Here is a 27475-nt window from a genome sequence, read left to right as displayed (position 1 = left end):
CTCCTCAGTCTTTCTGAGTCTGATCACTCATCTGCCCGGGAAGAAACTTACAACAGCTGCTAGACTTTTCTCAACCCCAGATAAGCAGGCACATGAGCCAATGGGCAACATGAGAGAAAGATCCAGATAAGCAAACACAACAACTGACCTTAGAGGGGAGAAATAACTCATGGGTTAAAGCAAATAAAGAAATCACAATTTTTAATTCATATCCTACCACTCAGCATAATAATAGTTATGAAACAGAAATAGATTCTGAAATAGATTTCAGAAACAGAAATAGATTTCCTACCAGGAAAAGGAACAGAGAATACGGGAAAGCCCTTAGGACTTAAAAATATTTCAGCAAAGATGTTTTTAAAAAATGATTTTAAAAGATGGACTGGAAAATGAAATCAGCAAAATCTAGAATAAATAGCAGAAAGTAAAAAAAAAAATAAGAAAATACGAGAAGAAAAAATGTGGAAATACCTTGATCCATTCTGGAAGGGTTAAGGGGCAACAAGTAAGGGGTTCAGAAATGCAGAATGGACACAGATTGGAGATATGTTAAAAAATCAAATATATTATGATCTCCCACAGCTAAGGGACCAAGTCTTCAGTTTACAGAGTCCGTTAAGTGTCCAGAGCAATGAATGAACCAAGAGTATCCTCATGTAGTGCATTAATGTAAAGGGTGAAGACAAATTGCTAAAATCAGCCAGGAAAGAAAAGCGGGAAATAGACTACATGAAAGCCTTTGACCATGTGGATCACAACCAACTGTGGAAAATTCTTAAAGAGATGAGGCTTCAGTGGGAGCTCAGAGGGTAAAGAATCTGCCCGCTATGCAGGAGACCCAAGTTCAATTTCTGGGTTGGGAAGATCCCCTGGAGGAGGGCATGGTAACCCACTCCAGTATTCTTACCTGGAGAATTCCATGGATGGAGGAGCCTGGTGGGCCACAGTCTATAGGTCATAAAGAGTCGAACATGACTGAGTGACTAACACTTTCACACTTTACCTGTCTTCTGAGAAACTGTATGCAGGTCAAGAAGCAACAGTTAGAACCAGATATGGAACAACAGAATGGTTCAAAACTGGGAAAGGAGTTCATCAAGGCTGTTTTCTGTCACCCTGCTTATTTAACTTATATGCAGAAATGCTGAGCTCGATGAAGCCCAAGCTGGAATCAAGATTGCCAGGAGAAATATCAACAACCTCAAATATGCCTATAATGTCAGAAAGTGAAGAGAAACTAAAGAGCCTCTTGATCAGGTTGAAAGAGGAGAAGGGAACAGCTGGCTTAAAAGTCAACTTCATAAAACTAATATCATGGCAACCGGTCCTTTACTTCATGGCAAATAGATGGGGAAGAAGTGGAAACAGTGCCATTTTATTTTATTGGGCTCAAAAATCACCGTGGACAGTGATTGCAGCCATGAAATTAAAAGACCCTTGCTCCTTGGAAGGAAAGCTATGACAAACCCAGATAGCATATTTAAAAACAGAGACATCACTTTGTCGACAAAGGTCCGTGTAGTCAAAGCTATGTGTTTTCTAGTAGTCGTGTACAGATGTGAGACTTGGACCATAAAGAAGGCTGAGTGCTGAAGAAATGATGCTTTCGAATTGTGGTTATGGAGAAGACTCTTGAGAGTGCCTTGGACTGCAGGAAGATCAAATCGGTCAGTCCTAAAGGAAATCAACCCTGAATATTCATTGGAGGGACTGATGCTGAAGCTGAAGCTCCAACGCTCTGGCCACTTGATGTGAAGAGCCAATTCACTGGAAAAGACCCTGATGCTAGGAAAGATTGAGGGCAGGAGAAGGGAACAACAAGAGGGTGAAATAGTTGGATGGCATAATCGAAACAAGGACAAGAGTTTGAGCAAACTCCGGGAGATAGTAAAGGACAGGGAAGCCCGGTGTGCTGCAGTCCATGGGGTTGCAAAGGGTCAGAGACGACTTAGTGACTGAACAGCAACAGAAAATCTGCAAGGGATCTGGAATCAAACTTCTCATCAGCAAGGCAGAAAGCTCTAAAATCTTCCAGATTCTTTAGGAAAATGATTTTGAACCAGAAGTCTGCCCTCAGTGTGAGTATAAAATACAGATATTTTCAGTTTAATTTCCAAGTATCTTTTCTTAGGAGACCCCAACCCTGGAAAGGAGTAAAAGGAAACCCAGATGATCTCAAGGGAGCAGACATGCAGAGGAAGCAGCCTGCTTCAAAAACAGAGAGGGTCTTGAGAGGACAAAAAGCAAAAACAAAAAAACCGGGAGAGGCTTAACAGAGCAGGTGGTATGAACAATAGGGAGAGTATGAAAAAATGAAGATACAATAAAGGCAGATAAAGCAAGAAGGAAAAAGAAAGACAGTGAGAAATTCCAGCGAGGAGGAAAAAACAAAACACAAAACCCTGCATAATAAGGTCATGATCCAAACAAAAATATGACATGATTTTGAACAGTGGACGGAGTTTCAGCAAAGAGAATCCATCGGAATCTGTTATGGAACATTCTGCCATGAGGGACCCAGGGGTTGTGAAGCTGATCTTTGGAGGAAGCAATGGAACCCCAGGACACGGTTTAACCCAGCATCAGACACTTCTGCTAGAGCAATTACTACATTAAGTCACCTGTCGGTTTTGATTTTTAGAGTCAATTTACAACAAAGCATATGGCAGAAAATACAGGACCGGAGGTAAACAGAAACAACCCTGATGCAACATCAACCATATAAGGCGTATGATTCTGAACCTGAGAGGAAAGGCCGGAAGAATGGCAAGACACTGATAACCTCAACTTCCAAAACGTGGAGACGGAAGCGTCATGGAAGGGTAACGGGGAAGACATTTATATACATAAGTAAATAAAAGCACTAGAGGAGCTATTTGAACCTCACTTGGAAATAGTTTTTTTCTCCCCCCAACTTACTTATTTTTAATTGAAGGAAAATTGCTTCACAATACTGTGTTGGACCCTGCCAGGTATCAGCGTGAGTCAGCTGTAGGCACACAAGTGTCCCCTCCCTCTTTAGCCTCCGCCCCACCCCTTGCAACCCCTCTAGGTTGTTACAGAGCCCCGATCTGAGTTCCCTGAGTCGTACAGCAAACTCCCATTGACTGTCTACATTTTACGCACGGCAGTGTATACGGCTCCACGTTTCTCTCTCCATTCGTCCCTCTCCTTCCCCCTTCCTCTCCGCCCGTGTCCATAAGTCTGTTCTCTGTGTCTGCGTCTCCACTGTTGCCCTGTAAACAGATTCATCAGTACCATCTTTCTAGATTCCATATATTTTTGTGAATACATGATCTTCGTTTTTCTCTTTCTGACTTACTTGGCATATACCCCGAGGAAACCGAAACTGAAAAAGGCACATGCTACCCCGATGTTCATTGCAACACTATTTACAAATAGGTAGAACATGGAAGCAACCTAGGTGTCCATCATCAGATGAACGGATAAAGAAACAGGGGTACATATATACAATGGAATATTAAGTTGGAAAATAAGTTTTTTAAAGTTCCCAGGCCCCCCAAAACATCTGCAGACTTATTTTGTGTCTGTATTATTCGGAAAAACAAATATTTTCTGTTGATCAAACAACAACTTTCTGTTGATCGAATGCGGCAGTAGAGAGCTATATAGTTTGCAGACAGTTGAGGAGTGTAAAGAGTAGAGTCTCCCTCCAGCCTTCTCTCTGGGAAGCCTTCCTCACCAAAGACTTCCCCCTCTCACATTAGGCCTAGTGGTGGGCTAAATCCCTGATGGGACCTTGTAGGGATTCTAAATCATTGCTAAAATGCAGTAAGTCTCACTTTGTGGAAGTGTGAGGTTTAGTGACCTATGACTCTGACATGGGGGCTGACTCCTGGGACCTCCTGTGAGGCTACAATGGTAACTACGCGGCAGAGCACAGTTGCCTGGCTGATTTCATCGTGCCAGTGCCTGGACCTGGGCTTGACTCATCCTACAGCAACTCCCCAAGGCCCTGACCCTACACCCGTGAACACACATGCACCAAAAACAGGCCCACGCATGCTCTGCTGGAATCCAGTTCTGTGGACGCAGAGCTGGGCTGGGGCCCAACACTCCTCCCGTCAGCTCAAATCTGCATGCAGATCCGTCTTTCCTGCCCCAGGTCTGCTGGCCTGCCCCTCCCACTGATCCTTGCCAGGTCCCAACACGTTTTTGCCTAGAGCTGAGCTTCCAGGTAAAGAACCCACCTGCCAGCGCAGTAGACATAAGGGACGCAGATTCAATCTCTGGGTCGGAAAGATTCCCCTGGGGAAGGACACGGCAACCCACTCTAGTATTCTTGCCTGGAAAATCCCGTGGACAGAGGAGCCTGGCGGGCTATGGTCCATGGGGTCACAAAGAGTCAGACACGACTGAACTGACTTAGCACTCTCCCCTCCCCAGTTCTTCCTGCCCAGACTGCCCTCTTTGAGGAATTTATTCTGGTTTCAGTACTGGTCTGAGCTCTGACCATTATCCAGAGATGCCGCTCTCTGACCTGACTCCCAGAAGGGTGAGCCTGCCTCATCCAACTCTGCCCTTGGCTCCAGCCCAGTGCCACCAAAGAGATGCTGTCAGGAGAGGGCACACATGGACGAACGCTCCACCCAATGGAAATGCCACACAGTGCCCGGGCACTCAAACAGAGCTCTTTGAATGAGGATGCTTCTGGCCTCTGGATCCTCCCATCCTGCCCATCACTAAATACCTCCAGACCTTGGCTGTACACCCCTCCACTCCCATCAGTAGCTTGCCAAGGGGGCCGGTAGTCAGGCTCCTCTCTTTAGAGCTCTTGAAGCTCTGCAGTGGTACAAAAAGAAGCAGGTCAACTGGTGGAGAAGCCTGCTCTTTCAGGCACAGCCTTAGGGATTTTTTTTTTTTTAATGTAAAAACCTAACAATCTATAGACCTACAGCTCAGCACCTGCAGAAGGTCACGGGCCTGATGCCAAGCCTTCTTCCTCTGTCAACTGGAACAGTTTATACTCAGAAAAAAAAATGTTTTGATGAGCATGAAAGCCACAGAGGCCCTGCAAACCCTGAACCTCACGAAGCTAGACGGCCTCTGTCCCTCCCCTAATCTCAGGCGGCCCGGGGAGGGAGCCCAAAGCCCGCTGGGCTCCATCAGGGCGTGACGATCTAAACTAATTCATTTAGGGGTCCCCAACCCCTCCTTGCACAGATGTTGCACAGAGCGTGTGCTCAGTGACAGCTCATTAGTAGGAACTGCGGTGCCTAATCCCAAGCACACAAGTTCTGACAAAATGGCATTTGTTTCACCCCAAAAGGACACCAAGTCCAAGGACATGAGCTTTTCTTCCCTGAAACACTCTCCTGTCCCACTGACCCAGTGCGGGACCACCCCGCACAAGCTGCCCCTCTTCCCTCTTCTAGAAACTTGCTGTTTCCCTGAGCAGAGTCTGCCCAGTCTGGGCGTGGCAAATTGGCTCTCTGCTTTTGAAAAAACATATCTTAATTTATTTCTTAATTTTTGGTTGTGCCCTGCATGGCATGGAGGATCTTAGTTACCTGACCAGGGATTGAACCCATGCCCCCATGCAATGGAAGCGTGGACACTGAAGCACTAGGCCGCCAGGAAAGTCGACTGGCTCTCTGGTTTGAGTCAACAGGCACAAGGGTGTCTGGGCACCAGGCACTGTGCTAAATCCACCACACACATCACGTCTGCAAGGCGGGGCCTCAGGCTGGAGGATGAAGCAGGCCCAGCAGTGGAGCCGCAGTCAGTCCCGGTCTCACATCTCAGCCTTGGAGGCAGTGTCCGTGGGAGCTTTCTCAAGGACTGCTGTCCCGGCCCCACTGCAGACTAGCTGAATCCTAATGCAAAGCAGAAAAGACCCTGATCCTGGGAAAGACAGAAGGCAGGAGGAGAAGGGGACGACACAGGATGAGATGGCTGGGTGGCATCACCGACTCAATGGACGTGAGTTTGAGCAAGCTCTGGGAGTCGGTGACGGACCGGGAAGCCTGGCATGCTGCAGTCCACGGGGCTGCAAAGAGTTGGACACGACTGAGCAACTGAACAGCAACAAATGCAAAATGAGGAGGCCCAGGCGTCAGGACTCTCCAGAAGGTCCTAGCAGGCGGTTGAGGTTGCGGACTTGGGACTGGGCACGCGGCCTTGGGTAACGGGTCTTCTCAGTGTGCCCATGTATGGCGCACCTGGCGCTCTGCTGGCTGCGCCTGTGGTCTTTCAGAAACAGCCCTGCCCTCAGGGCGCATTCAGGCAGCATCCGGAACCAGGGCCACACACCGAGGGGGAAGCCAGCTCCAAGCTGTCAGAACTACAAGGAGCTAGTGGAGCATGGCCCTTGTGCTGAGGGTCCTGGGCCACTTGGATTCTTCCTGTCGGCCCCTCTTCCTTAAAGGGCCAGGCAGGCAGTACCTTCAGGTCTGCCACACCCATGCCCACTCAGATTGCCCCAGACTTCCATCTCCCAAGACCCGAAATTCCCATCCTCCAAACCTAAGCATCCCAGGCTGCCCTCTCTGCTACCAACAGGACAGACTGCTCCTGCCCAAACTCCCCTACTGCCCCCACCCCATGCCCTCTCTCCTCTTGGGTCTCCTCTAGGTCTTGGCAGAAGACCCCTTCTAGAACTCTCTAAAGGCTCCCTGCTTCCCTGGTGGCTCAGCAGTAAAGAATCCACCTGCAATGGGGGTGATGCAAGAGATTTGGGTTCAGTACCTGGACTGGGAAGATCCTCTGGAGGCGGGAGCGGCAACCCACTCAAGTATTCTTCCTGGGAAAAGTCCCATGGACAGAGCAGCCTGGTGGATTGCAGTCCATACAGTTGCAAAGAGCTGGACACGACTGAGCAACTGACCACACACAGACACACACACACACACACAGACATACACACACACACAGGGTCCCTGCCCATCCTCCTCTCTCTGGTCTCCTCTAGTGACAAGATGTTCCCACCCTGTGGGCCACAGTTGCCGCAGACTGGACAGATCTAGAGCATCGGGCATGTCCATGCTTCCACTTGCAAATACAACAAGTTTACGAGAGGGCCAACTCCACCCACCCCCAATCCTTTCCTCAGATCTGTTCCCACCCATCCCTGCAGCCAGATGGTGAGGAGCCATCCTTGACAATGCTCTGCTCTTCAATCAAGTCCTGCCACTTTCTCCTCAAACATCTCCTACATTATGACCAGAGTTGACATTTCTCAAGTGTGGGGTTTCAATGAACATACACCAGCTCACCATATCCTAAAGCAGCCCTGAAGTGCGCACAAAGCAAAGAGATTTGCCCATGGGCATTTCAGGGGCCCCCAGTGCCTGCCATGGGGTGACTGAGTTTGAAATACGTGGCAGTTCCCACGCATCCAAAGCTGTGCTGGAGGGAAAATAGAAGCCCCTGCCCTGAAGATGTCTGTGAACTGGTGGGGAAAGAACCAGACTAGCTCGAAGGTCTGAGCCACCTCCCCAGACACAGCTGCCCCTTGGTCTCCCTAAAGTCAGAATGATACCCAGACCGAGCAAGCACCAGGTGCCGTCTAGTGCCCTGAAGAAGGATGCTCAAGCCAGCCGGGCCACCCTGCATCCTCCAATACACCGCGTGCCCACGCTGCCACCCACTCACCACATCCAGGCTTTGGCAGCATCCCAAACAGATGCCCAAAAGGCACAACCTGTCCCCGTGAGCTGTAAGCTGGCAGCAGCTGACTTCTTGCCCCATCCTAACTCAGAAGCCAGAGGACTCTCCAGGAGTATGTGCCAAGTCAACCTGAGAAGGGGGCAGGTGAGACCCCCTTGGGCCAGAGATAAGTGACTACTCATAGAACCTTCTGGTTGAAGACATGGTCCACTAGAGACCCCGCCACCCAGGCAGTCTCTCAGAAGATGGATTGTATTTTGTTCCCCCCAAAGATACAATTCAACAAAACAAGTTCAAGTTCTGACCACCAGTACCTGTGACCTGATTTGGGTCTTTGGAGACGTACTCAGGTTAGGATGAGGCCACACTGGACCGGTGTTGCTTAGTCACTGAGTCGTGTCCCACTCTTTGCCACCCCCTGGGCTGTAGCCCACCAGGCTCCTCTGGCCATGGGGTTCTCCAATCAAAAATACTGGAGCAGGTTGCCATTTCCTTCTCCAGGGGATCTTCCTGACTCAGGAATCGAACCTGCGTCTCCTGCATTGGCAGGCGGATTCTTTACCACTGGAGCCACCAGGGAAGCCCCTATACTGGTTAGGATGGGTTTAAAGCCAAAGCCTGGTGTCTTTATAAGAGAAAAGAGAACGTTTGGTACAGGGACACTCGGTACACAGGGAGAACGTCATGGGATGGGGGCAGACACTGGAACGATACAGCTATAGGCCAAACACCACCAAGGACTGCCAGCAATCACGAGAAGCCTGCAAGAGGCAAAGGTTTTCCTCTAAAATCTTCAAAGAGAGCGTGGCCCTGCTGACACCGCGATTCCACTTCTGGCCTCCAGAATGCATTTCTGTCATTTTAAGCCATCTAGCTTGTGTTATTGTTACTACAGTCCAGGAAACTAAGCACTCAGCAAGGACACGGGACAAAGGAGCAGCCAGATCAAAAAGCCCCGCCCACGTGCAGGTGCTGTGCAGAATCACAGGGCTGTGAGCACGGTAGGAAGTCGTCCGTGGGGTAAGACCTGGCAGTACAGAGACCCTGGTCCACACTCCTGCTCCACCCGTGTGACCCTCTGGGCATGCTCCCAAGGCAGTCTGAGCCTTTTTCATCATCTGTCATTTCAGGCCATTAAGCACCACCCATCCACCCACAGAGCTGCAAAATTCAACCAGGCCCGAGATTGGCTTTATGAACAAAATGGTTGTATGAATTACAAGACTTTCATGGGAGAGCTATGACAAACCTAGACATAGGTTTAAAAAGCAGAGACATCACCTCGTTGACAAAGGTCCGTATAGTCAAAGCTATGTTTTTTCCAGTAATCATGTATAGATGTGAGAGCTGGACCATAAAGAAGGCTGAATGCCAAAGAATTGATGCTTTCAAACTGCTAGAGAAGACTCTTGAGAGTCCCTTGGACAGCAAGGAGATCAAACCAGTCAATCCTAAAGGAAATCAACCCTGAATATGCACTGAAAAGACTGCTGTTGAAGCTGAAGCTCCAATACTTTGGCCACCTGATTTGAAGAGCTGACTCACTGGAAAACACCCTGATGCTGCGAAAGAATGAGGGCAGAAGGGAGAGTCAGAGCATGAGATGGTTCGATGGCATTACCGACTCAATGGACATGAACTTGAGCAAACTCCAGGAGACAGCAAAGGACAGGGAAGCCTGGAGTGCTGCAGTCCATGGGGTCGCAAGAGTCAGGCCCAACTTAGCAACACAACAGTAACAACAAGATGGAACAAAGTGGAAGTTGTTCTAAAAGCCAGTGGTTTTCTCCAAGAAGGGAATTTAATGTTCAAAGTCGACGCTACTCTCAAGGCTGCCCTCTAGGGAAGTGAAACTCAGTATAGCTCTCTCACCAGAATGCATTTTCAAAAATCAGTTGACTCATTTGAGTGTCTCTGCATGCTGAAAACATTTGCTCTATTTAAAAGTGTTTTCCAGCAAGGATTTCTCGTTTGCAAACGTTGCTTCCACCTCCACGTTACCAATTGGGCTGTCCTTCTAAATCACAGACTAGTTGGTGTCACTTTTGTGCACTCCACGCTGGGCCGGCTCTGACTGTCAAGGTTCTCTGTGCTCTCCCAGACCTGCGTCCACATTCCTGCGTCCATCCCCCACCTGAGGAGCATGCTTCCTTCCTCGGGCCAGTGCTTCCTTCTCATCCTTCAGGGGCTGACTAAGGAAACACCTCTTTGCGGAGATTTCCAGGGCAGCTCTGTTAGTCTCTGAGCAGCGTGTTCATCATGTTAGCTCACCCATATCACACGCTTCCCTCTGTTATAGACGGGACCGTCCGTCACCTTCACCCAGAAAGACCCTTTTTAAGGAGTCAATACCTAGAATCAAATCTCACTCCTTTTTGTGCCATCTGTGCCACTCCGGACAAGGCTTTGAGCTTCATTTTCTCCACCGCACAAGGTGGAGGCAATAACAATGACTCCGGGAGGCTCGGAATTAAACAGTGCATGTCAGGCTCTGAGCCCAGTGCCAGCACATGTCACTATCATTAAGTGACCTCGGAGGCTTCCCTGGTAGCTCAATGGTAAAGAATCTGCCTGCAATGCAGGAGAGGCAAGTTCAGTCCCTGGGTCGGAAAGATCTGGAGAAAGGAATGGCACCCCACTCTAGTATTCTTGCCTGGAGAGTTCCATGGACAAAAGAGACTGGCAGGTTATAGTCCATGGGGTCGTAAAGAGTCAGACACAACTGAGTGACGAACACTTTCACTTTTTTTCACTTTCAAGTGACCTCTACAGGCTCCTTAATGCCCGTGGGTCCCCAGTGTGAGTCCACAGACCAGGGGGACCCACGGGCATTAAGGAGACCAAGATCTTAGCAACAAAAAGAATGTGTTGATTGGTTAATTAATTAGATTTAATTAAGTGAATTAGTGAAAAATAAATACTGTTTGGAAATACCAATAGTAGAGTCTTCCTATTTTTTCCCTTAGTATTCATCAACTGAGAATGCTAACAGAGAGCAGATCAGAATTTGGCAATCTCATGCTGATCCCTTGATTAAACAAATTTGCCCACCTGCGGACATCAAAAGGCTAGCAACTGCAACCCTACACCATGAAATGGGGAAGTGAAACCTCCCCTCCGCATGCGCTTCCTGGGGAATCATCCCAGTTACATGTAAGGACAGTCAGCTCTCCCTGCCATGTGACTCCAGCGGCCCAGCCACAGGTGCTTAGACCAGAAGCCTTGCACCCGAAAGCCAGGCTACTCAGCTTCTCTCCTGGGAATCTAGGCCCCCAAGGAGAGGGGTGAGTTGTGAGGTCATGCAGATATAGGGCTGAGGCTGCCACTTGGGGATGACCACGACTGAGCCACAAGCTCAGAGGAACAGAAGAGAAAGCCAGAGTTGAGAGATGAGAGCAGGAGGGGTGTGCCAGATGGTGAGACCTCAGGCTCCCGACAGGGCGAAGGGAGACCCCAGGCTCCTGACAGGTGGAAGGGAGGGTTCTGACAGCTGATGGTTTTTCCGTGACTATTTCTCCTTTGTGAGGCTAGACTGCACTTCTTGTTTTGATCTCCATGACAGGCCGATTCCTTATCCACCATCTCCTAGGGCTTATAATAATCCACGTGTTGATTTTTCTGTCTTTCTACCCCTCTGGGTTCCATGAGGGCAGACACTGGGTGAGTCCTATTGGGACAGAGCAGCTGCTCAATGAAAAGTCTCTGGGTGGATGGAAGGATAATTATAAGCCTGCTTATAGGGGTGGGGTGTCTAATTCCTGCCACGCCATGTGCCAGTTAAGACACAGGACTTCCCCGGGAACAGCCCTGAGAGAACTCATCTGTCTGTGCTGTTACCTCTCTAAATCTTCCAGGAAAACAAGAAGTGAGAGAGCCCGAAACCAGAACCAGACAGGGGTGACTGCTCGTGGGCTTATGGGGAAGAAGCCCCTGCCTAAGTCCCTTCTCACAAGCAAGGCCCATCCCCAGTGAAGGACCAGGTGAAAGAGGCGGCCCAGAGCCATCGGAAACGTTCTGTTCTCAGTCCTGGTTCCAGCCCAGAGGATGTAAGACAAGAACCTAGGGCATCATGGTCCAAGGCAGGAGAACGGCCTGCAGAGTCAGCTGAGAAGCAGTGCAGGCTGGGGAAGAAGAGAGGAGAGGACACGGAGCAATGGGAGGGCGGGGGTCGGGAGAGAAAGGAGGCAGGGAAGGAGGTGCAGGGAGGTCTGACTTCTCCACGAGATGCAGCGAGCACAGGGCTGAGGACCCATGAACATGTTTCCATCTCTTTTAAAGTGAGAAGGAAAAAAAAAAATACACTTTGTACTTAGAAGAAAATGTTACAATACATAATACAAAAGTATTCCTCGTGACATTAATTCAATCATGAGATACAACTTTTAATACTTTTTGAGGTGGAAAGGCCCATGGAGGCAAAAGGGCAGGTGAAAATGAGCAGGAGGCCTGGGTGCAGAGGAGGGAGGCAAGGGGATGAAAGAGGTGGTGAGGAGGGGTGATGACACGTGGTCTGCACCAGCGCATCTCTGAACCAACGAGCAGACATCAGACTCTTAGCAGCTTTGTGTGCTTCTTCAGGGAAGATGCCTGGAAGGCGGACAGGAGGGTACAGGGCTTTAGGGAGCTCCAGTTTCCCGCAAAGCAAGGTGGTCAGTGTTTGTAAATATCAGCGGAATGACCAGATGTGCTCAGGGTCTGATTGCCTGAGTCACACCCTACTCAGCCACCGACCACAGACCACCACCTGTACAAGCCACCCAAGCTCTCCACCGTGGCTTAAAACGTGTCTCAAATTCCTCAATATAATTCCCTTCAACGGGGGCCCCGATGTGGACAACCTTAGTGATTTGCTTCTAAGGGACAGCTTATGCCAGAAGTGATGCTGTGTGAGTTCCAAGACCATAAAAGGTAGATACAGACAGCCCTCCCACCCCTGGGTGCCCTCTTGGGACATGCGCACTGGAGCCCTGAGCCACTGTAGGAAGTCCCAGCTGACCTAGCCTGCCTAGCTGGACAGACCATGTGGAGAGACTGCCCAGAGATCCAAGGAGCCTCAGCTGTGCCAGCTCCCTCCCCCACACCCCCAGGCTGTGTGCATGCTCCAGGCCCAGTGCCATGCATGGAAGCGAGGAAGCTTCTGGATGATTCCAGCCATAGTCACAGCCTGACTGCAATCTTACATGAGGCCTTCAGCAAGAACCATCTAGCTGAGCCCAGGTGGCCCCTAGACTCCTGAGCAAAAATAAAGTTTAAAAAGCCACTATCTGGAGATGTTTTATAGGCAGCAATCTCTAAGCCTTAGTTTCCCCATCTGTAAAATGGGAATGATAAAAGTAACTGCTTTCTTGAGCTGTTGCTCAGATTAAATAGTCCATGGAAAGACATTTAGCAGTCTCCACCAAGACTAAGCACCTAGTATGTAAAAGCTATGATTATCATTGTTATTACAACCATTGTACAGAAGAGAAACAGGGCTTGACGGACTAAGGCAAACTGAACACACTGTGACTCAGATTCTGCATGGCTTGACTCCGAAAACAGGTTCAACTAAAACACGCATTCCCCCCGGAAGAGGCTGGGCCAGTAATCAAAATTTTCATTGATGGGACTTCCCCGGTGGTCCGATGGTGAAGAATCTGCCCGCCAATGCAGGGGACACGGGTTCCATTCCTGATCCGGGAAGATCTCACATGCCATGGGATCACTAAGCCTGTACTCCACAACCACTGGGCCACCCTCCTAAAGCCTCTGCTCTGCAACAAGACAAGCCACACCAGTGAGAAGCCTGAGCACCAAACTAGAGAATCACCCCCACTCACCTCAACTAGAGAAAGCCCGCGTGCAGCAATGAAGACCGGCACAGCCATAAATAATAAAGTTTTGTAAAAGGCACTTAAAAAAATCTCATTGAAGAACTGCCATTCCCATCTGGGAGGGGCTGTGTTCTTGACCAGAAAAGCAGAGGAACTAAAGTCAGACACTCAAAACATCTTCAAAATAATCACCCTGCCTATCTGCATGGCACTCAGACATTTTCCAAAACATTTAGCCTCCCTCCACAAGAGGATAATATTTTTTAGCTCTGCTCTCTTCTTTCGTTAAAAATAAGTATAAATAAGGCAGTGAAACCTGTGACACTTGCCAGCAGGTAGATTACTTCTGTCCCAAACTGCCGTAACACACGGGCCTCCCAAGATTATTTATCTAATACATATATTCAAACAAGTTTGGGGGTAATAACCTGGGAAAGTTTGCAAACAATTCCTTCACGTTCCTGAGGGCTGTGACGGATGTATTTTATGAACGGGAACTGTACTTATATATCTGCCTAATAAAGCCTTGAAGGTTTTACTGTTGTGAAATCAGCCGGCAGTACTGCCATCAATCAGCTCTCACGCATTTGGGAGCACCTACTTGATAAGGCAAAACACAGCCGGGAAAGCCAGGTTGCTACAGAAGCTCATCAAACAAGTCCCTTTCCAAGCAGCACCCCTCACTCAGCCCCAAGAGGCCTGGAGTCACTCCAACGCTAAGCGAGCTCTGTCCATGGTGCTGGACTTGCAGGAACAGAGACACTGATGGGGATACCAAGGGTGCTTTGGACTAAACTCAGGTACATCCAAGGAACTTGGAGAATCTGGGTGGCAGGCTTTCCTGGATGACTGATGGGGCTTTTCCAGATACCCCGAGCTCCAAACAGACCGCAGCCTCAGTGCTACGCATGCCCAGATCCTGAGAAGCATTCTAATTTGCTCTGATACCATTCTCTCGAGTCACATATCCACACAAGCTGCAGAACTGCAATGAACCACAAAAGGGCCAGAGACCTAGGGGGTCACTCCCTGCCCCCTCCAACTGGGGTTGCCCAGAACCCTGACTCTGGGCCTGGCTTCCAAGAGGAAAGGCAAACGAGCAAGGAGAAGGCCACATCCTTCCTGACTGGTTGGGGGCAAAGCAGCGCGAGTACAAACTGTCCATTTCCAAGTGGACTTGCGCCAACCCTGGGCACTGGCCAACTTCAAAGATCATGACCGGCTCCAGACTGATTTGATGCCCTGCTGGGCTCCAGTCCCACTGTGTGACCTTGGGCCAGTTGCTTCACCTCTCTAGGTCTCTATTTCTTGACCTACAAATGGGGCCTTTAAGAGGGTGGAGCTGTGTCCCTTCCCCCAGCCCAAATTCCCAGACAGTGAGCCTGCCAGTGGACAGCAGTTCTTCAAAATGCCCATGATGCTCTGCCCTTGGCATGATCTGGCAGTCAGCCTGCCCTAGGGAAGGCTCTTTTTCCAGGGCCAAACTCCCCAGAAACAGCTAAGAATTTGCCCGCTGGCCTACAGGACATGCTCTGTATTTCCCTCTCCTTCTCTTAGCAACAAGAAGGTGGAGGATAGAAGTGGCATAAACACATTCACTAGTGACCCCTGGGACCCTCTGCCTTGTGCCCACTCCACCAGCTCTGCAGAAGTCATCCGTCCTGCCAAGGATGCCAATTTCAAGGCTAACGATTAGATCGGCACAGGCTTGGGTTCTTGACACTGACCCATTTCCCATGCATCGAGTCCAACACCGGAGGGAGCTCAGGGAGGCCGGCCGGCAAACACACACCCTGGATTCTCTCAGCTGTGGATGTAGGTCTGGGAGCATCGTTTTTAGGCCAGGAGCAGCCTGAATGCACTTGCAGAGTCGCGGGGAGACCCATGGCTCAGTGAATCAGGCTGGGACACTGCCCGCTCCATTTCCTGTTGGCTGGAGGCCACAATGGCTGGGCAGCGAGTGCCGCAGCTAGCGGCTACCTCGCTCTCCCTCAGAGTCCAGCAGGGTCGGTGGAGCTGGGGTCTGGGTAGTGGGGCCAGACTGTATCTATCCCTCAACAGATACACAGCAGTAGCAGGGTGCAGGTCACAGTCACACTCATCCAGACAGTCACACTCATTCCACAGAGACAATGTCTTCTTTTTATACATCTGTGTGTTCTACACACCTTCACTGTAATGTAGACTTTATCAAGGAAGCGTGAAACAGGATCACCAGCTATCTTGTTAAAAGCCACACCCTTGCTCAAGCACTTCCCATGGCTCCCATCACCTGTGAGACCCAGTCTTCCAGACACACTCCCATGGGGCCAGGACTGACTCACCTGTGCTCCTGCAGCCTGATGCTACAGCCTTGCATCACCTGCTCATCTACCTGCAATGGCCCAGCCTCTGCACTGTTGCTCTTCTCTTCCCTCCTGCCTGGTATGCCTCTGGGCTTCGTCTTTGCTTGACAAATCCCTACTTGTCTCTCAAGACTCATGGCAAATGGCCCCCACCCTCCCCCATCTAAACCCACCTCTGCCTTCACAGTGCACATCAACCACTCTAATTAGCTATAGATAGTCACACGTTTCCCCAACGGTCTCTGAGTCCACTGAAGACAAAGAGCATCTTGCCAGGCTCCATCCCCACACCATCCTTCCTGATGGGCTCTTAGTGACGGCCTGGTCCCTGTGTCCACTGCAGGAATGTGCAAGATGGATGCTAAGAGTGAACATGCTTCCTTCTGCAAGATTCAAGGAAAAGCGCCTACTGTGGGCAGGACCCAGAAGGGTCTGAGGTTTGCATGGCCTTCTTCAAGCGATATACTGCCACAGACTGGCTTCAAGGGACCCTGAATTAACATTGTGTGTTAACCCATCTAAGATCATCTTTATATCTTCCATCTCTATAACAGGTCATGCACTCAGCTCTGCTTGGAGACAAATCTTACGAAGTGGTCCATCTCTCCCTCCTACTCAGCACACAATATTTCTGAGTGTGGTTTGCTTCATGCAGGCCCCAAGAAAGCCACTCTGATAAACCTTCCACCTCTTCCTTGGTGGAAGATGGAAGCCAGAGGACTCCAGCCCAGGCCTCACTGTTCCATCTGCATGAAAGCAAGAGCCAGTGCCAGAGATAAAAGCAAGCAGACGCCAGAGCCACTGCGTCTCTCATTTATGGGGGACCTGCAATGGTGCCTGGACATAGCTGGTGCTCTGGGCATGTTTCTGGAAGGAAGAGAAGGAGGGACAGCAAGCCCCCACCCCAGGATTAACTGTGGCTGAAGAAACATCTCACCCAGTGGAAGGAATGGAATCAGGGTCTTTTTAGAAAAATTCCTCTGGAAGAGAACTCCAGACCCACTTTGATGACCCCATCAGGGATGAATCACCCTATAATATGGTGCTCTGAGTTAAAGGGCTGCTCCTAAAACAATGCGTATGTGGCGGAGGGCCTGGAAGCTGAGACTGGCCCCGTGAGCATGACAGCATCACCTGGACAAGGTTTCAAAGCCATGGGGGCACGGAGCATGGCAGCTCATCAGGGCCGCTCCCCACCTGCTGAGCCCCCTTATCCTCCAGCCCCCAGGTCCCGTGGGCTCCTGGAGAGTAACAGGGCTGCAGGCAGTTGTGAGGGTTTCAGGAAAAGCATGGAAGCCAGTGTGCGGCTAGAAGGGGAGAAGCAAGGGGCGGGGCAGGCGAAGTCGTGCAGGGCCCTGGAGACAGCCCCTGTCAGTGCTCTCGGGGACACTGGCGAGCTCCCAGCAGAGAAGACCAGGATCCTTTAGAGGCTCCCTCTGGCGGTGCGGCGGCTGGAAAGCAAACTGCCGAGGGTGGCGGGGGAGGAAAACAAAAGGTTGTGAGAGAGATAAGAGCAGCCGGGGTGGAGGTGGAGAGACAGGTCAGTATGAGTCGGGTGCAGTATTCTAGGTGTTTGGGGGCAGGAAGGGGCATGAGTGATCAACCACCTGCAAGAGCCAGGGGTTCTCACTTGCTTATTGCTCCTGAGCTAAGAATTACCAGGAGGGTGCTAAAAATACAGATTCTGGGCCCCTACCCTCTGAGGTTCTGACTCAGTAGGTGCACAACAAGACCCAGGAATCTGTATTTTAGTAAGCTCCCCAGATGCTTTCATGGAAGTGGCCCCACTGTATCCCACTTGGTAAAAACCCTACGTTATGACTCAATCCTTGAACCTAACAGCCAGTGGAGAGTCAGAGTGGGATGGAGGCTTGTACCCTAGGGCCCAGGTGAGATGAGAGGGGGAGCCAGGCCGACAAGTAGTCCCCCTGACTCCCAGGCTGGGCCCTCCTCCCTGGCCTCCTTGCTCCACTGCAGATGGGCAGGGGTGCCCTCCCAGGCTCACAGGAGCCATGCACAGATATACTCCAGCTATCCATCGTCTATCAGTTTGGCCCCAATGCCCAGCAGTGCCTAGACAGAGCTGGTGTACAACAGATTTTTGTTCAGCCATTGATGATCAACACCTGTCCAATGGGAGAGTGATGGGGGCGGATCTCAGTGATCAAGCAGGACCAGAGAGGCACACAGGATGGAAGAGATGGCAACACTCCTGGACAGATGGACAGGGCAGCTCTCCAACTCCACAGGGATGTCCTGGAGCAGGCCAAGGACAACCAGACCTCATGGAGAAGCAACCTCAGCATCTGCAGAGATTTTCGGACCCATGTTATCTCGGTAAAATTGTGAAAAGCCTCAGCCTTCCCTTACAGTGAACAAGTTTATCCTTCCACTTCTGCCTTCCAGGTGGAGAATGCAAGCTTCCATGTCTATCTTTAGAGTTCTAGCACTGCAAAGCCAGGCTAACTCTCTTAGAAGTTTTCATTACAGCCCTCTCACCAAGTTAATAGGAACATGGGCTCATAAACTGTTTCCAGTTTAGGCACGATGCTCTCAAGGCACATTCACTTTATTTAAAAAAAGACTTTTTAATATCAATCATTAAAAGATGGTGACTGTCATTATCATCTATCTTCTGAATTTAAAAAAAAATCAAGAATCTTTCAATGGGGAAGGGGGTGCATGTTGAGGCCCATGTGACTTGTGTGCCTTATCTGTGGCAGAATGAGACAGTCTTGGTCAGGCTCCCAGACTATATTAGCAGATACAGGCTCAAAAGCTGGGATGATGAAAAAACAGGAAGCCCTGGGCATTCCTTATGTGTGCTTCTGCTTGGAGGTGCTAAATGAGGCATACAGAGTGGCTCATCACAGTTTATTAAGAAACTGAAGCAAGTGAGAATACACAGACCCTCCCCAACAGCCTATCTGACCTGTGATTCTGGTTTCAACGATGCTGAGTGCAGAAGCATTCAGCCTAGCAAATACTAAGACAAGTCCTCAAAGTCTACCAGAAGGGTTTACAAAGGTGCAGGCTTTTTAACCCCATGTAAGATTTCATTGACACTTATCACAAGCCACATATGAAGATGGCATGAGACATCTAGAATTCTTTAGTAAATTTATTCTGTGATTCTCGATGCTGGAAATGGATGTTAAATCATTTCTACTTACTGGCCCCAAATAACTGTTCGTAGGAATCACCAATCAGAGGCCAGGGACTTTACTGCCTTCTTGCCTCACCCTCCAAAGCCTCTGTAGTGCCACTTTTGTATTCTCTGTCATTGAAGAACCACATACTGAAAATCGGGCCCAGAACTGAAGCTACCAGGAATCTGTTCACTCAAGGTTTGGGTAAAACCTTGCCATCTTTGCTGATAGCTCCACAGATCTGGAAGAGTGTCATCCATACCCAGGATGGGTCTGTGGGTCTCTATGGGTCTCACTGGGGACAAGCCATGTAATTTCTAGTTCACCAAATCAAAAACACTGTGCTGGCTGCTAAGACATTTTGGTACTTTACCGATGACAGATGAATCACAATTGAGTTTTTCAACTCATTCTGTCTGCTTTTTTCTCATTAATCACCTACCACAAATCTCGATGCTCTTGGCATATAAGCCATTTAGGAATCCAGAGGAGATGGAGGGAGGGTCCTTTTTGTTAAGACATCACTTGCTCTGATGTAGGCAAGGCCAGAATCGGTGCTGAAAGGAATTTAAACTGCTGGTGAAGACAGTCAGCTTGAGTATCATTGCTAGCATGTAAGGATGGGTGATTTCAACGAGCTCCCTTTAGCATCTGTTTAAACTTGTGCGTTGCAGACAGGATTCTGGAGTCTCCTGTCCTGAGTATGGATGACACTCTTCCAGATCTGTGGAGCTATCAGCAAAGACGGCAACAGCTACACTAACGTGGGTGGGCTTCTGCAGGCTCCACCAAGTTTTGGCTACGACTGAATCTCTATTCCAGGGCTTGAAAAGTTCCTGAAACTGACATTCCCTCCTCCAAGCCCTGGAAATTCTTAAGAGCTGGAGGTGGGTCTTTACATGTTCCTCCTACTTCCTTCTCTCCTTTGTCGTGTGGGGGAGGATTAACCCGTGTGGCATCCTGGAACCGGAGTCATACTCATTTCGGAAGCTTCTGTTACATAACTTTTAGTCTGTGTCCCTTTTTGTGAGGCGCAGGCTGGCACTGCCTTTCAAAATATCCCACGTGTCAGCCTGTGATCGCTCCCAGGGTGACATGGGATCTACAGAGTTGTTTTAGCTTTCTCCAAAGAACCACCAACTCTAACCTTGATAGGGTAATACTTGACTTACTTCTAATGATCTTTTGAATCTAATACATTCGACACAGAGTTCAAAGAAACTCGACGTCCTGAATGCAGAAGTCTTTTCAAGAACTGGATAGCTCCCCACCACCACCCACGTTACCTACATCAGAGCTTCATGCTCTCTCTGTGCCATGGTGCTATTTAGAAATTCGACAAGAAAAACACAATTTGGTTTCCAGACACACTGCAGCACCCATGGAAATGAAGTCTGAGGGGCAAGGGCGGGGGTGTGTTTTCAACCCCAGCCCTTGAAATCGTGCTTTTTTCTGCCATTCCACAACTGTGACCCTGAGTGACACACTGCAGCTCTCTGAGTTCGGGCTCTGAATCTAGAACAGGGGTTCATAAGATCTACTCTGCAGCAGAGTCGGGAGGATTAAATGTGTAAAGACTGGTGGTTCCCTTCTTCCACCCTCTTTATCTGACAACAATTGCAGCTTCGCTAGGAATGCTGACCTCTGACCGCAGACTGCTTAAGTGTGACAAGCCAGCCTGCCCAGGGAACCCAGCAAAAACACCACTGCCAAATCGACAAACTTCTCACCATTTCTCAGCTTCAGCTGAATTCAAGGCTCTAATTAAAGTACTTTCCATTTTCAAAACAACTGCAAACGGTAATTACACACTTACCCTCTTACCTTCCAGGAACAGCCTGAAAAGACTACGGAGAAACCTCCACAGCCCCTGGACCTCAAGCTATACAGTTGGAAGTGACATTTCTCATACTCCGTGGGCCCAAATTACGTAAGGGCTCCTGCAGCTCCTGGCACAGGGACCCTAGAGAGGGTCCTGGCTCAGCCCTCTCAGATGCGTGCCGAGACTCCACCCTGCAAGGCGCCCTGATGGGGAAACTGGCATCACTGTTTTTGAGATGAAAAGTTGTTTCATCACATACTCAGGGTAGTGCTCCCCCTTAGGATAATCAAGACGATTGTTTGTAATGGCCCATTCTTTACTGTTTATACGGATGTTTAATAGGAAACGTTATGTAACCTTAAAGCACAGAGCATTCTGGAGCTATTAATAACCAGCTGCATCTAGATTCTGAGGACTCTTTGGGCTTAAGAGTTGAAGAGGACCTCCTGGCACTAATATACACACATGCCCAGGGACACAGAGACACATAAACATACAAGCTCACGGCACAGACGTAAATGAAGACCCCAAGAATGGGGACGACTCGTCCAAGGTCACAAAGCCAATTATCAGAGTCGAAAATAATTCCCAGGTCTTCTGGCCTCTGGAAGATGTTTCTTTTCTCTAGACACCCCCGCCCCGCCCCATAAGTACCTGTGTACCTCCTTAACCCTGTACAAGTACCACAGTGTCCAAACTGGGTTCTCACAAGGCAGGGGCTAGTCAGCCCCAATCAAGAGTTCCTGGTCTAAACACTCCAGCTAGAAATGGGACACTCATGAGGAAACATCTTGTCATTCATTTGTGATAAGACCCCTCCTGCCCTCTCAACAGAAACAGGAGGCACTGAAATATATTTGAACATGAGGCCATTATAGGTATGGTATGGAAGAGGTCCGCTTTAGAGATTTTCCAGAAAAGAAGTGGGTTTAAGACAAAGCAGAATCGAAAATGGAGATTTTGTTCTCAATCGCACACTTTCCCACCAGGAAGGTTAAAAAAAAAAAAAAAAAGAGCAAAAACAGAGAGAACTGATGAATTAAAAACTATAGATGAGGAACAAGGGTAACATTTTCCTGTGAAACTCGGCTTTGGGTAGCAACAGCATGATATATGACACAAAAACTGTTCTCTCATAATTACATTATCATTTTCAAAAGGAACTTCATGAAAATTGTTTCTCTGCATTCATTTTTATTCAAAACCTCACCCGTTAGACATGAGGCGCTAAAACACACAACGTTGGGAGATTAATATGCCCACACAAGATGCATTACTTGCCATTCACAGACCCTGCGAGCTTGTCAAAAATAAAAGCTCTGCTCTGGTTCTGTGAACAACAAACAGTCATAAAACCCACTGGGAGCTTAGTGTCTGGGGAAAAAGATGGGACATGCCTGCTTCATTGGAGATTCAGTAACACTTTAAAAGGTTCATTAATCCAGATCTTTAAAAGACCTATGACAACTCCATTAAGAGCCCATAGGTCAAGTTGATGAATTTAGCTGTAATCAACAGGCAAAGACTAAGTCAAGGTCTAAACAGCCTTGTGGCCCGTTTCATGGGACAAACCCTCTGAATACCTGCTGAGGCAAGCGCCACCATTCGCTAATACAATCAGCAAACAGTGCAGAGAAGAGCGTCTAAAAATCACTTTATTTCCTGGCATTACTGGGTTAGTCGGAGAAGGTTTTACCTTGCAACTACGATGGATTCCTTCTGGAAAGAACAGGCAGGCTCACCAGCTGGCCGCTTTCAAGCCGGCTGGACATCCAGCTAATGTGCTGTATTTCATCAGTTCTTAGAGATCAATGTCATCTCTCCAAATGCAATGCCTAACCTGCCCCGTAACCCCAATCTGGCACCTTGGGACGTTTGACAGCTATCACGCTTTAGCCCAATAAATAATCCACTAAAGCACGGCCCGGGCTTCACCTCCTGTGGATGCAACCTGAATTTTGCAGCTCCCTCGGGCACTACGTCCTGCTCTTGGAGATCAACAACCTATTCAGTGTGGAGCTATCCATCCAAATGTATGTGTCTGACTAGCTCACACACCTCAGCTCTGGCCTGTGACCCACCCTTCTCCCACTTGAAGAATCATTTCATTGGAAGGGATCTGAGGGTTCACCCAGTGTAACTCTTGACATTTCACTATCAGGGAAACCGATGGCCCTTCCCTGCCCTGACACCAGGACCCTCCAAGTCCTGTAGACAACTAAGTCTAACACTTGCTGACTCAACCAATTAAACAAGGCATTCAGATGAGGACCAAACGACTCTGTGTGGCTTCCCCCTTGAGGGTCGCTCTAAGTGCACTTAAGCAGACAGTTAAGAGCGGCAAAACCGGAGAGCTGGGAGCAAGCAAAGGCTTCCAATCTACATGAAAGCCCCCTCTCCTTTTCTTCTGGATTGAGCTGTGGGAAGTTCTGCTGACAAGGAGGGTTGGCAAACATGAGCCAAGATGAAATTTCCAACAGGGCTGATTCCTACACAGTGGCCATCTGGGATCAGCCAGTTAAGTAACCATCTCCAAGACTTACACAACCAGGGGCAAGAGCCTTGATGAGCCCTCACCCTTTAGAAAGGTTCAGAACTCAGTTCTGAGGCCAAGCATGTGCTAGGCACACGCAGCGCAGAAGCAGCACACAGGAGGATCCCAATGCCCACCTTTTTCTCCTTTAAGTGGTCTGGGAGAAAAAAGAATAAAAGAAAGAGAGCACCCAGGGGAACATCTCTTCCTCCCACCTGAACAGAAGTGGCCGAGCACGTAACAATTCACATTAAGGCTGAGCAGTTGCATGAGGAAGGGAGGGATAAAAACATACATGCCACCAGCGATTTATGGCATCCGAGCAGATACTCATCAGCACAAGCATTTTCACACAGGCGCAGCAACTCCAGACAAAAGCAGGTAGCGGAAGTGCTGGGACAGGTGTGTTTGTTACAAACGGATCAGCTCTCCAGGGAGCGGGGGAAAGAGCTCCCTGGTTGTCAATCTGTGGTCTCCCTGGTTTGCACTTCCTGGCCCTGTGACCTTGACTAAGTCATCAACCTCCCTGGGCCTCAGTTTCCTCATCGGAGCCAGAGAAGAAGGGGAACCCACTTCCTCGGGTGGTTTGGAGGCTCCCTGCCTTGCACAGCCTGGACACCCTTTTCCAGGTCACTATATATGAGTCGTCTCCTTCCCACAAATGATGAGACTGAACCCAGGTTGCCTATGTCATTATCTCGACCAAACAGGTCTCCTGCCTGCGTGTCAAGCCCGTATCCACCTCCCTGATGGCCCAGGGAGGCACCAGGTCTCGAATGCAGCCCGACAGTGTTCGGCCTCCAGGCAAGGCTTGGGGAATGGGAGAATACAGGGGTTCAATCGGAAGCGCCGCGGGCAGGCTCTGGGCGAGTGGGGGCCAGGCAGGGGCTCAGAGGCAGCCTCCGGGGTCCGCGGCAAAGGGGCTTTGTTCCGGTGGCGGAGGGCCTGGCTTACCGAGCAGCGCATCCGGAGGCGGGCGGGGGGGCGCGCGGGGCACGCAGCAGAGCCACAGCCCGGCCGGAGCCCGGGGCGCCCAAGCCGAAGGAAGGCGAAGAGGAGGAGGAGGAAGAGGAAGACGAGGTGGAGAACCAGGAGGCGGCCGCCGGCTCCCGCCTCATTCTCCCGGGCACCGCCGATCCGCTGGCCGCCGCCTGCTGGGGCTGGCCGCCCGGCGCCGGACCCCGTGCGCGCGGCTCATGTCCCCGTCCGCCGCTGGCGAGGTGTGCGCGCAGCCGGGTTCTCTCCGGGCGGCGCCCCGGGGCTCCTCATGCCCCGCGCGGGGCTCGGCAGGAGGACCTCGGGGAGGCGGCGCGGAGGGAAAGAGAGGAAGAGAGAGCGTGAGTGCGCGCAGAGCTGCGCCCCGCGGGTCCGGGGGCGGCGGGCGCCCGGCAGGACCGCGCTGCCCCACCCACCGCGCCGCTGCGCCCGGCTCTGCGCGCCCGCCCGGTGGGGCACGGAGCCCCAGAAACTTTAGCACATGGCCGGTCCGGCGGCCGTTCCCCCCCACCCCCTCCATCTCGCTTCCCCACCCCGGCCCAGGTCCCCGAGAGCGGCTTACCGGCGACGACGGCGATCGCGGCCGCGGGGTGCCCAATCTGCCGCGCGCGGAACTGTGCGCACCGGCTGGGAAGGAGGGAAGGGCTGGCGGCGTCGAGGTCCCTGCAGGGGAGGGGCACCTCGGCGGCGACCGGCCGCGCGGGTTTAAGGGAGCCGGGGAGGCGGGCGGCGTGCCAGCCCCGGTCCGCAGGCCCGGATGGGGGAGGGCCCGTGCGCCCCCCGCCCCCGCCCCGCGGCGCCGCTGCTGACGACGCGCGCGCGGGTTTCCCCGGCCCGGGGTCTGCGGAGCCAGCCCCCGTTACTTAGCGACTCGCTCCGGGGAGCCCATGCTGACGCGCGCGACTAGCGGGGCTGCGGCAACCGAGCGAAGGGGAGGGGAGGGGAGGGAAGGGGAGGGGAGGGGAGGGGAGGGGAGGGGAGGGGAGGGGATAGGAGCTCCCGGGTGCGGGGGGGGCGGTGCGGGGGGGGCGGGTGGCCGCGGCCGGAGCTCCTCCCTCCGCGTCCCCTTCTGCGCTGGGGAGGGGGCCCCGGGGAAGACGTCCACAGCCCGGCACTGGAGGATGCGGGGTGGGGGAAGGCCCGCACCGAGCTGGGGCGGATGGGGAGGGGGGCGCCGCGGAGATGCGCCTTCCCCTTGCTAGGGCTGCAGCAGCAGGTGGCGGCGACGTGGCCCGTGGAGACCCGGTGCCCGAAGGCGCTCAGACAAGGGCCGGGCCGGGCACGCGAGGACTGTGGCAGTGGGCGCGTGGGTGTGTGCGACACGCTTCCACCCACGTGGCATACTTGGGGACCTGGGGGACGCCGGCGGAGGAGGAGCCTCCTCCTTCCTCTGGTCTCTCTCCCTCCTTCCTGGATTTCTGCTCCTGCGCTGCGCTGACTGTCTCTTCCTCTTGGAAGCCCGGGTCACTCAGCTCGCTGCTTTCAGCTCCTCCTTCCTTAACGCCCAACAGATGACCCAGGATGTCAGATGTCGGGAACAGCTTCGTGCTGTTCAAACCAAGCTCGGTGTTGGCAGTTCCCCACCCTGCCCCCTCCCTGTATCCAGTTGCGGACATTGGGGGAGGGCCCTTTAATCTGACTTGGGGTACCTTCCTATTTTGAGATTTGGGGCCCCTCCAATTGCCTGCATTATGCAGAATGTGTCCTAAATTACTTCCCACCTTTCACAAAACTGTGTTCCTCCACAGACCTGGTAGCTAAGTATTAACACCTGAAGTGCACCGTAAATGTGAACACGTGTTAGCTGTAAAGCTACAGCCTGATCCTCTGGGAGGCCCCCAAAATTCATCCCAAAGCCAGGGAAAGTGGGCAAGAGTTTGTGAAAGACCTCATCGCAGGCAGGAACCGCTTTCCCAGGTGGAACAGATGACTTGTCCAGGTCCACTGGGTGCCTCAGAGCAAGCAGAGTCCAGGCCTCCTGATGTCCCAGCACCCACATCCCCACTGCCGCTCTTCAGCCGCTAGGTGCAGGCAGCCTCACCTCCTTCCTCCTCGGAGGACCTCATTTCTGCTGCCTTCCCTCCTGGACCAAGCCCATACCCCTTTTTCACCCTACTGTCCTCTCTGGTATGCCTGCCAGGAGAAAGAGGCAGCTCACCCACAGAGGAGAAGGGATCTCCCCGTCTGAGAAAGCGCCCATATCCTAGCAGGGGCTCTCACCAGGGCAGATCCCCCCCCCATGAGGGGTTTTAGAAAATACCATGCCCCGAGTGGGTTTTTTTGGCCCTGTGACAAGACTTTTCCTAGTTATTAGTACTGCCATCATCATCGTGAGTATTACTGAGATGCCATTAACTCTTGTTGAAAAACCCTGCAAACCCATCCTGTATCTTAAGAGACAGAGGTCCAAGGACTTCCCTGGTGGGCTAGTGATTGAGAATCTGCCTGCCAATGCAGGGGACACGAGTTCAACCCCTGGTCTGGGAAGATTCCACATGCCGTGGAGCAACAGAACCTGTGCCCCATGACTGCTGAGCCCACGTGCCTAGCGCCTATGCTCTGCAACAAGAGAAGCCCCTGCACCGCTGCAAAGAGTTGCCCCCGCTCACTGCAACGAGAGAAAGCCCTCACACGCACAGGGAAGACCCAGAACAGCTGCAAATAACAAGTTAAAAAAAAAAAGAAAAGAAAGAAAGAAAAAAACATGAAAAATGGAACAGAGACCCAAAGGCAGCACTTTTCTGAGAAAACCACTTGGCATCGCAGCCCATGCCCCACAGTTGAGATCCAGCAAATTCCAGTGCAACTGAGAGCAACATTTCTGACTTTCCAATCAGTTTTTATGGGTGGTGGCAGCCTGGCAGCTGGTCTGCAGAAACTCCAGAAGGACTGCTTCCTGGTGCCATATTGGCAGCTGGCTCTTCCTTCAGCCTAGACTTTCCAATATGCAGCTCTAATTGGACATCTGATTTGGTCAGGGAGCCCAGTGCCGACAATAAATACAGGCTCAGGGCTTACATTCCATGCACAGCCTGTACCGGGGCCCCCCTGTTCCAAGAAACAAGGCAGCCTGTGGGGAAATGTGATTTGACAGTTCGAACATCTCATTCACTGTTCACTAAGATCTGAAAAATAATTGGCTTGTGTCAAAGTCAAAGCCAGCACATTCATCCTTTACAGTGTGTGTG

At 51.0% G+C, this 27475-nt stretch overlaps 1 protein-coding gene across 1 annotated transcript in view; it reads right to left on the bottom strand.

The window, feature by feature from the left end:
* TUNAR (TCL1 upstream neural differentiation-associated RNA) overlaps positions 1-24457 on the bottom strand; it is a 54483-nt gene extending 30026 nt beyond the window's left edge. The window contains exon 1 of the mRNA XM_060401464.1: positions 24246-24457. Within this exon, the coding sequence (XP_060257447.1) occupies positions 24246-24257 (12 nt within the window). The 5' untranslated portion in view covers positions 24258-24457. The remainder of the gene's footprint in view (positions 1-24245) is intronic.
* Positions 24458-27475: the final 3018 nt, after the last annotated feature.

This window comes from Ovis aries, chromosome 18 (genome assembly GCF_016772045.2).
Source record: "Ovis aries strain OAR_USU_Benz2616 breed Rambouillet chromosome 18, ARS-UI_Ramb_v3.0, whole genome shotgun sequence".
Taxonomy (NCBI): Eukaryota; Metazoa; Chordata; class Mammalia; order Artiodactyla; family Bovidae; genus Ovis; species Ovis aries.
Note: the sequence above shows the minus strand (reverse complement) of the source record. Positions and strands in the feature narration are given on the sequence as shown.